Below are 8876 nucleotides of genomic sequence, written 5' to 3' on the forward strand. Positions count from 1 at the left end.
TCTGCTTTCCACACCCACATACACAAGTGCAAAATACAGTCTGTGTGTGTGTGTGGTTTCATACCTGCCTTTCCATGGAAGAAGCCTCATAACCTTTAATACGTCACGAACGTTTTATAGTAACTGAACAATGCCAGCTTTGATCTTGCCTTTCAAATGCTTTATAGTTACTGACCCTCAGTGTGTATTCACTCAAAAATCATCACTCATGTGTGAAGAAGATATTATCTTCCCGCTTTTTCGGCATTTGATCCTGGGAATCGAACCAAAATTATAAAGTCTCTGCAAACTGTGATTGCTTCAGAATCCTTTAGTGATACACACCCCCGTCTGGTGATCGAGGATTCCCTGAAGTAGAGTTTTTAAAAAACTTGAAATATGTGAGACATTTAACCTCATGGCTTTGTGCCAAAGAGTCAAACACATACTTGGTGTTATTAAAACAGAACGTGACAACAATGATCACAAAAACTGGAAATAAAATGTGAATTAAATCTAGAACAAACTAGTCCTAGTCATGCCCTTGTGTTTCATCTCTGCTTTCCTGTTCCCATGTCCCCCTCCTTGTGTTTCATTCCATGTCTCCCCTGTCTGTCATGTGTGTTCTCGCCTGCCCGTCATGTCTCTCACCCTCTGTATCTCTTCTGTCTGTCTCATCCCCATGCCTGCTTCTTTCCTCCGGCCCCGTGTCAAACCGTGTGTCTTAGCATGTGTTTCAGTGTGAGTCCTGTTTTATTTTGACAGTTCAGTGTGTTTAGTTTTGCTTCCTCTGTGTCATTATGTCTATTCATCCAAGCTGTGTTCCACATGTGTTTCCACTTCGCTTGTATATATTCTGTGTTTTAGCCTTTGTTCATCGTCAGGTCATCTGCTTATCATGCTTATCAATAGTTCATGTTTCAGGTTTTCTTTCCCAAGTCCAGGTTTTCATGTTCCATGTTCTTAGTGTTCCCGTTTGCCCTTTGTTTTGCATGTTTTTCTCAGCCTCAATAAACGGCTCGTTTTTTTGTTCATTTCCTCCCTCGAGCGTCTTCCTTTTGGTCCACAGTATTAACACAAGGGCTGCCGCCACAGCCCTCTGACATGCTGAGGTTGGATCCAACTTTGAAACTAATCACATTGCACACTATTAACCTCTTAATCATGAAGAGGTCACATAAAATCAACGGTGCTGTACTGAATAAAGTGACAATTCACCACTCAGTGACAAAATATTTCTCCTACTGGAAACATCCAGATGTACAGAATCATCTTTTGGGGATTTTCCTACCTGGATGATTGAGCATTCACCAAGATATCTCACAGACGTATCATAAGGTACAGGTCAAAACCATTGGTATTCACTCTTTTTTGCTGGTAGATCCTACTGAGTTAACATCAGAGCTCATCATAGTACAGAAACAGCATTAGAGATGGTTATAAATGATCTTATTATCACCTCTGACAATGGATTCATCTCTGTTCTTGTTCTGCTGTTTGATACTATTGACTATAGACATTAGACATTAGAGCATGTCGTAGGAATTAAACGTACTACGCTGCAATGGTTTGAATCATATCTATCTAATATACTCCAATTTGTTCATGTAAATGGAGAGTCCTCTTCACACACAAAGGCTCCGTGCTAGAACCAATTCTGTTTACATCATACATGAGTTCTGCTCTCTACCTGAAACTCCTGAAGGAGAATGTACGGCCATCAGTTTATGCCCTGAAGGTCACGTGCACATAACTTCAGTTATGCAGCAGGACAATGATTCAAAACACAACAGCAAGTTCATATCCTAATGGCACAAAGAATGAAACAAAATCAAGGTTATGGTGTGGTCTGGTCAAAGTCCAGACTGAAAGCAGATTTAGAGGCTTTAGCATGACCTTAAAAAGCATTGTTCATGTTCAAAAAGCATGTAGTGTGGCTGAAGGAAGGGGCCAAATTCCTTCACAGTAATGTACAAGACTCATTGAAAGTTATCACAAATGCTTGATTGGAGTTGCAGTTTCTGCCAACAGTGACTCAACCAGTTATATTTAGGGGGCAGTTACTTTTCCCACACAGGACTGACACATTTAAGTGTGGAAAAATATGCAAAACAAATTTCAACTTACTGCAGAAAGCAAATGCACACGCTTGCTTTGAGCACTGTCTCATGCATGCAGGTTCTAACAGTGCATGCATTAAAATAGTGCATCTGGGTTTTAAGACTTGTTTGTGTGAATGACAGCAGATTTCTTGCAAGAATCACATAAGTTACAGAAGTTTTCCTATAATACGCAAAGACTATACCTGTAATACAATAATCTAATAGTAAATTTTGTGTACAATGATCTAATTAACTACTCTGGGAGGAAATGATAATAATGCAGTGTAGCAGACATACTAAAGAGACTACCAACCTTATGAGGCAGCATGAGGACAAATTAACAAATTCCCCGCGTGTGGGACTAATAAAGGTTATCTTACCTGTTATCTTATCTGAAATGAACTAGTTCATAATGCCAAAATCCTCAAACTGCACACAAAAAAATCAAGTTTATTCAGCTCTGGTCTTAAAGTTACAAAGGAAAAAAATACAGAAGAAGAAGAAATAAAAACAACTCTCTGGTGTTCTGCCTCGTGGGTGCCGTCATTGTCAGTGGATATTAGATTTCAGGTTATCTGATATATGAAGAAAGACGTAGAATAAAGAAACCAACACTGCTGCCCCAGTGACTTGGATCAGATAAGTGGAAGATGGATGGATGGATGGATGGATGGATGGATGGATGGATGGATGGACAAAAGTATTTCTCTCCTTGTGTAGAATGGTGCATTTCAGAATCCACATGCATGGTTCCCACCGTGGGCTCCTGCAGCGACATGGCATCCGGTTTAGTTTAGTTGGATCATCATTTTGTTTCAATCGGATAATGACCCCAAACACACCTCCAGGTTGTGTAAAGGCTATTTGACCAAGAAGGAGAGTGATGGAGTGCTGTGCCAAATGGCCTGGCCTCCACAGTCACCTGACCTAAACTCAATCAGATGGTTTGGGATGAGGGTGGTTATTTCAAAGAATCTAAAATCTTTAAAATATGTTTTGAGTTATTTCAAACTTTTTTGTTTTCTACACAATTGTGTATGTGTTCATTCATAGTTTTGATGCCTTCAGTGAGAATCTACAAAGCAAATAGTCATTAAATAAAGAAAAACCATTAAGTGAGAAGGTGTGTCCAAACTTTTGAGTGGTAGTGTTTATCACAATGCTCCTATGGGGAAGCAAATGCCATTTTCCTTCCATATAAGTAGTAAGAGTGAAGAAACTGTCATGCATTAAAAAGCATAGTGGCCAATGTTTATTTCAGAGTTTTGGCGAATTCAACAGTTTGGTGTCAAAGTGCAGCCACACGGAGTCACACTGTGGTTGCAAACATCAAATGCTGCATGTATGTCAGAGAACTTTAGATGAATTGCATGCTGACCAGGGAGCACTCTGGGCTCCTTCACCAGACCAGCTGTGTAACCTTGAAGAAATGATCATAAAGTGGTGTGCTTGGCTGTCATGCATGTAGAAGCCAGTTGGTGAAACTTTGGACCCAGATCTTCCAGTGCGTCCTGAAATGAACCCTCTTCAGAAATACTGATTGCTTCCAGCTCTGAGGTGGTGTCTGAGTTCCCCTCCACTGCATAGATGTGAAGCTCATCATCCAGTGAGTCCCCTTTTTTCTCCTGGAACAATGTTAGCTTCTGTAAAAGGTGGAACATGTCAAAGGCAAATATGCCTACAGTGATTTTTTCAATAGTACAAGCTCATACATCTTTAAAAACGCAACATAGGAGATGTGACATACTTAAGACTACCAACCTGATGAAGCTGCATGTCATTAGACTCCGTAGCACAACTCAAGTTTTGTGATTGGAGGATGCTCATATTGCCCATGTCTTCAAACTGCACACAAAAAGTTCACACATTTCTTCATCTCTGACTTCAAAGTAAAAATTACAAACACAAATGTCTGCTGTTCTACCTGATTGCTGCTGTCACAGCCAGAGGACCAGTTTGACTGAAATTTGAAGAACACAAAGATATAGTTATTATTTTAAGATCCATTTGTAAGACATCCTCAATTCTCAGTGCGTGTTTACAACCTGGTTCCCATTGTAGCTGGAACGGTGGGACAGGCTTTCTCTTCTTAAATTCTGATGTGGTGAGTGGATGAAGCTCTGCTTCATTTCATGTTGAAAAGGATGACAACAGTTGAACTATAGAGGATTCTGTTTATCACACTCTCAAGGGATGCTTCACAAAAGTACATGTTCCATGGAAGGATGACCTACCCTAGGTTGTGAGTTTAAGCTGTGAAAACTGCCAAAAGTCACCCTTGCTGAATGTCGTCTATTTCTCCGCCCATTCAGTGGAATATGGAAATTAGATTGATTATATTGCTCCATACAAACTGGTTTTTCGATAATAGTGGCAGGAATCTAAAGAAAAAGAAATGGTTTATTGATATTTCCCTTTAAATGGGTCATTGGCATGGTTGCAAATGTTTCTAAACAGTGACCTTGCAGTTGTCTCCTGGTGCCTCAGTGTTTGATTGGAGGAGGATTCCTCCTGAACAATCTTCAGGCTCCATAGTAAAAAACTCTCTTTTGGACGAGATGCTGAGAGCCAGCAGCAGCAGAACTGTCAAAGAGTAAAATAAAACTTATGCTGGGTTCTTAGAGATGTTAGCACACATATCACAGTTCTCCTACACTAAAGTAAACGGTGAGTTTCTTACACAGAAGAAGTAAGAGTGAACAAATTATTATGCATAAAGCATAAGGGCCAATGTTTATTTCAGATTTCTGGCGAGTTCGACAGTTTGGTGTCAAAGTGCAGCCACATGCAGTCACACTGAGGTTGTAAACTTTAAATGCGCCCTGCATGTCGGAGATCTTTAGATGAATTGTGTGTTGACCAGGGTACACACCGGGCTCCTTCACCAGACCAGCTGTGTAACCTTGAAGAAAAGATCACAAAATGATAGGATACTTTAGGAGTTCTGGCTTTTGTGCTTGTTTTTCTGTAATATGTCACTAAATACACAAAGGATGTTTCTACCATAACCAGGATTCAGTCTCCATTTTCCTTCAACATTTCCCAACAGTTCAAAAGTGAAAGGCCCTCCATAAGGTTCTTCATCTGGGTCAAAGGCCTTGATGTTGGTGGTTGTGGGGGCATCAGACACACACACATCCAGGCTGTCCACTGTTAGCTGTGGCACGTTGTCATTCTGGTCCCACACATGGATATGTAGTGTAGCTGTTCCTGTCATTGGTGGTATACCTGTCCAAGATGCAAGAAATGTAGTACAAAAAAAGCTGTTTGTGTTTTAAAAGTCAGAGTGTGTGTTTACCTTTGTCAACTGCATACACTAAGATGGTGTAGGTGCCGTTAACAACGTGTGGAGATTCTCTGTCAGGCGTCTTTATCATTGTGATGTTTCCTGTGAGGGGATCCACCGTCACCCAGCCAGCAGGATCATTTCCTACCTTGTACCTGTGGACAGATTCAGTGCACTTAGACAGAACTGAACAGCTTCAGATCAACGTTCAGTTCATGTTAATTACAATTTTTCTCAGTCAATTTGGTGCAATTATTAAAGCAGAACAGTAACTTTCACTTCTCTTATTTTTCCAGGTATTTGCAGCAACACAAGGACCATGTCAGTCCTGCAGCCCAAGACAGAAAATAAACTTTTTGTCAAAGCAGAAAAGTGACTTTAAAAAGCCCGACTCCCTCTCACACTAGTTTGTGCTAGAGACCAGCAGAGCACAGCACGTCAATGTCTGCGACAATTCTGCCTCCCTCTTGCGTAGTAGTGGGAATGTTGACTTGGGAAATAATGGACCAGGTAAAGTGAGCCCATCTTAGCGAGCCTGATCCTGGCACAGATCTGCCCAATCGCACCTTTGTTCCACCAGCTTGTAGGTCCCAGGTTTTACAAGAGTTTTATATTGAGGCAGACCTTTTGGTGGCCCACCTTAAATAAGGATGCTCGCAAATTCCTCTTATCCTGCTCGGTTTAACCCATGGTAAATCCCACTCTTAGCCTCCTGCCTCCCCACCTGCTCCCATTGCCCTTGACTGGCCACCCCTGGCCTCATATCGTGGTAGATATCATTAATGGTTTATCCCCCTCTGAGGGCAACACCAGCATTCTAACCATGATTGGTAGTCTAAAGCAGCCCACTTCATAGAACGTCTGAAACTTCCCTACACCTCTGAGACTGCACAGGTAATGGTTAACCACGTTTTCCGTCTTTATGGTTTTCCAGCTCACATTTTTTTTTGACAATGTGCCAACTTTTTTAAAGCGCTAGGGGCAAAATTCAGATAAACCTTAAGACTGCCCTCCTGTGTGTCACATCTCAAAATCCTGCGTCCTGGAGCTCTCAGGTCATTTGGGTCAAGTACGCACACAGCACGCTCACTTCCTCTGCCATGAGGCTGTTGCCATTTGAAGTGTCTTTAGGTTATCAGCTGCCTTTTCCCCCCAACACTTGGGAAGGAGATGGTGGTCCCATTCCTGATTTTTTGAGAGTTTAGATAATGACGTTTCTCATGTGAGAAACGTCATTATTGCACCAAATTAATTGAGAAACTGTAAAACCATCCCTTACAGAAAGTCTTTTGCACGACTGGAGTCAGGATCCACAGCCGTCACTTTATCAACCCAGGTTCCAGCCGGTACGTTCTCCATCACCGCGACCTCGTTCAGGGTCACGCTGAATTTAGGAGGGTCGTTGGCATCCTCCACATCAATGGTGACTTTTACAGACTGAGGTTCAGCTGCACCAGAGGGATCATGGCCTTTAATGGTGTCAACTTTCCAGAGGCCTGAGGACGTCCTCTCTTTTACTTTACAGGGGTAATATGGTGCCTCGTTTTCCACTGAGATCAGCAGCTCCCTCTGCGCCCCATTCTCAAAGTCTAAAGGCTGAAATTAACAGTTGTTAAATAAAATCAGTAAATTATCATTTATGAAATTCAAAAAATATTGTCAGCATCATTATATAAGAGTATAATCTTTGTTAGCCCAAAAAGCAGGTTTGACAACTATGTATTAATTACATAGACGTTGAGAAAGTAATTACAGAGAAACTGGGTGTCACTGTAATGTATGGCATGTAGTCAAACACCACTTACTTCAACTACTGTCAGGATCCCATCATTAGTCTCTAAGTCTGTTAGTATCTTGAAGTTCTCTCCCTCATCACCATGTATGGTGTACCTGGCTCTCCATGCAGAGGTGTGGGGGGTGTCTTTGTCTGTCACATGCAGCCTCAGAGGAGAGACCCCAGTCTCAAGCTCCTTCACTTTACCAGCGCCCTGTGGTTTGAATACAGAGTGTATAAACCTGTAGAAGAACTTTCCAGTGATAGTTCACAATTTTGAAATATATACATTTGCCCTTCTTTATCTTTGCTGATGTTATTATTTATGCAGTCATAGAGTCAGTGTGGTCTTTTAACAATGGTTATAGCCCTGGTAACAAATTATCATTATATAAAATAATTACTTGGTGGTTACATGAAGTTGGGTTAAGACGAAGAAGCTCTCTGAGCATTTTTTATTTTTAAGAGAATAGTATTATGTCTTATATATATTCATTTTGTTTTCTTTGTTCTTATTAAATGTACTAATAGAAATTTGTACTGCAGCAAAATGAGCCATGGCTGCTTTTATCTGCAGAGTGATCGCAAGAATACTAAAAAGTTCATGTCTTAAGAATCTCACGGTTAGTTAGCAACAATGAAGAAAAACTCTCGCCTTATACATATGGAGTCACTTGTTATCAACATTTAAATGAAATAAATACTGCTAATGATGTCAGACTTTTGACACCATCTGGTGAGATCAATAGATAGGCAGCGTACTGGCTGGCTGCGTCAATACCTGAGCGCCTTAAACACTACAGGTAATATGTGACAAACGACTGCTTAGGCAGCACTCGAGCGCCTCTAACTATAATAATAACGTCTAATTGTCACATAAGCGAAGACAGTCAGATAAGGTTAGCAAGACAGATGTTTACTTTGATTACACCAAAATTATGTAGGAGTAGGTAAAAACAGATCCCAACCCTCCCCTGTGCATTGGTAGGACTAATGTTGAAGCAGTCACATCCTGCAAGTATCTGGGAGTTTAACTGGATCACAAGCTGGAGTGGTCTGCCAACAGATTCTTCAATGTATGCAGCAGGCTGCTCTATATGTTTAATCAGTCTGCTGTTGCGAGCACCATTTTCTTTGCTGTGGCGCGCTGGGGTGCAGGTACCAAAGCAAAGAAAAAACTCAGGAAGGTAGAGTCTGTTGTTGGAATGAAGCTCGCCACCCTGGAGGAGGAGATCAGTGACAGAATGCTGGTAAGTCTGCTGGCAATCACGGACAATGACTCCCACCCCCTCCATAACACACTGGACAATCTAAAGAGCAGTTTCAACAATAGGTTCCTTCAACCTCGCTGTCTGAGGGAACGTTACAGCAGCTCGTTCCTTCCCACTGCTATCAGCTTGTTTAATTCATCCACTTAGGTCAGATTCACACATGTGGAACAGAATTCATCACACCTCAATGCACCCCTGTCACATTTGTACACCATGACGTATTTGTACACATACTTTTATATTTATATGTATATTTATACCTATATCCCTGTATTTATCTTAATATGTATCAGTCACAACTCTTTTTCTACACTCATTTTATATGAGTGCTTGTTTCTTATTGTATATTTGCTGCTATGACAACTCAGTTTCCCTCTGGGATTAATAAAGTTTCTCTGATTCTAATGGATAATAGGGACTGATTTGTAAATTATTGGAGATGAATAACTCGAGCTTATTATATA

General features: G+C 41.0%; 1 protein-coding gene across 1 annotated transcript; it reads right to left on the reverse strand.

Annotated features, from left to right (window-relative positions):
• Positions 1-2505: 2505 nt before the first annotated feature.
• On the reverse strand, positions 2506-8627 carry LOC146708997 (desmocollin 2-like protein). The gene is made up of 12 exons (XM_085457933.1): positions 8596-8627; positions 7173-7383; positions 6647-6963; positions 5380-5522; positions 5085-5309; positions 4762-4983; positions 4543-4664; positions 4316-4462; positions 4127-4201; positions 4006-4041; positions 3843-3926; positions 2506-3724 (listed from the first exon to the last, which is right to left on the reverse strand). The coding sequence occupies exons 1-12, from the start codon at positions 8625-8627 to the stop codon at positions 3515-3517; spliced, it is 1824 nt and encodes a 607-aa protein (XP_085314059.1). The 3' UTR covers positions 2506-3514.
• Positions 8628-8876: the final 249 nt, after the last annotated feature.

Source organism: Copadichromis virginalis, linkage group LG5 (assembly GCF_057382275.1).
Source record: "Copadichromis virginalis isolate Kocher_CV1m ecotype Utaka linkage group LG5, C_Virginalis_male_GT1.1, whole genome shotgun sequence".
In the NCBI taxonomy this organism is placed as follows: domain Eukaryota; kingdom Metazoa; phylum Chordata; class Actinopteri; order Cichliformes; family Cichlidae; genus Copadichromis; species Copadichromis virginalis.

What these genes read in the sequence shown, in the direction of transcription:
- LOC146708997 (XM_085457933.1), bottom strand. Translation starts at nt 8,627, where the DNA reads ATGGTGTACAAATGTGACAGGGGTGCATTGAG. An exon ending in GAGACTGAATCCTGGTTATG is followed by an intron (nt 4,984 to 5,084) that starts GTAGAAACATCC and finishes CTTTTCTTCAAG; the next exon opens with GTTACACAGCTGGTCTGGTG. An exon ending in GCTGTGACAGCAGCAATCAG is followed by an intron (nt 3,927 to 4,005) that starts GTAGAACAGCAG and finishes TTTTGTGTGCAG; the next exon opens with TTTGAAGACATGGGCAATAT.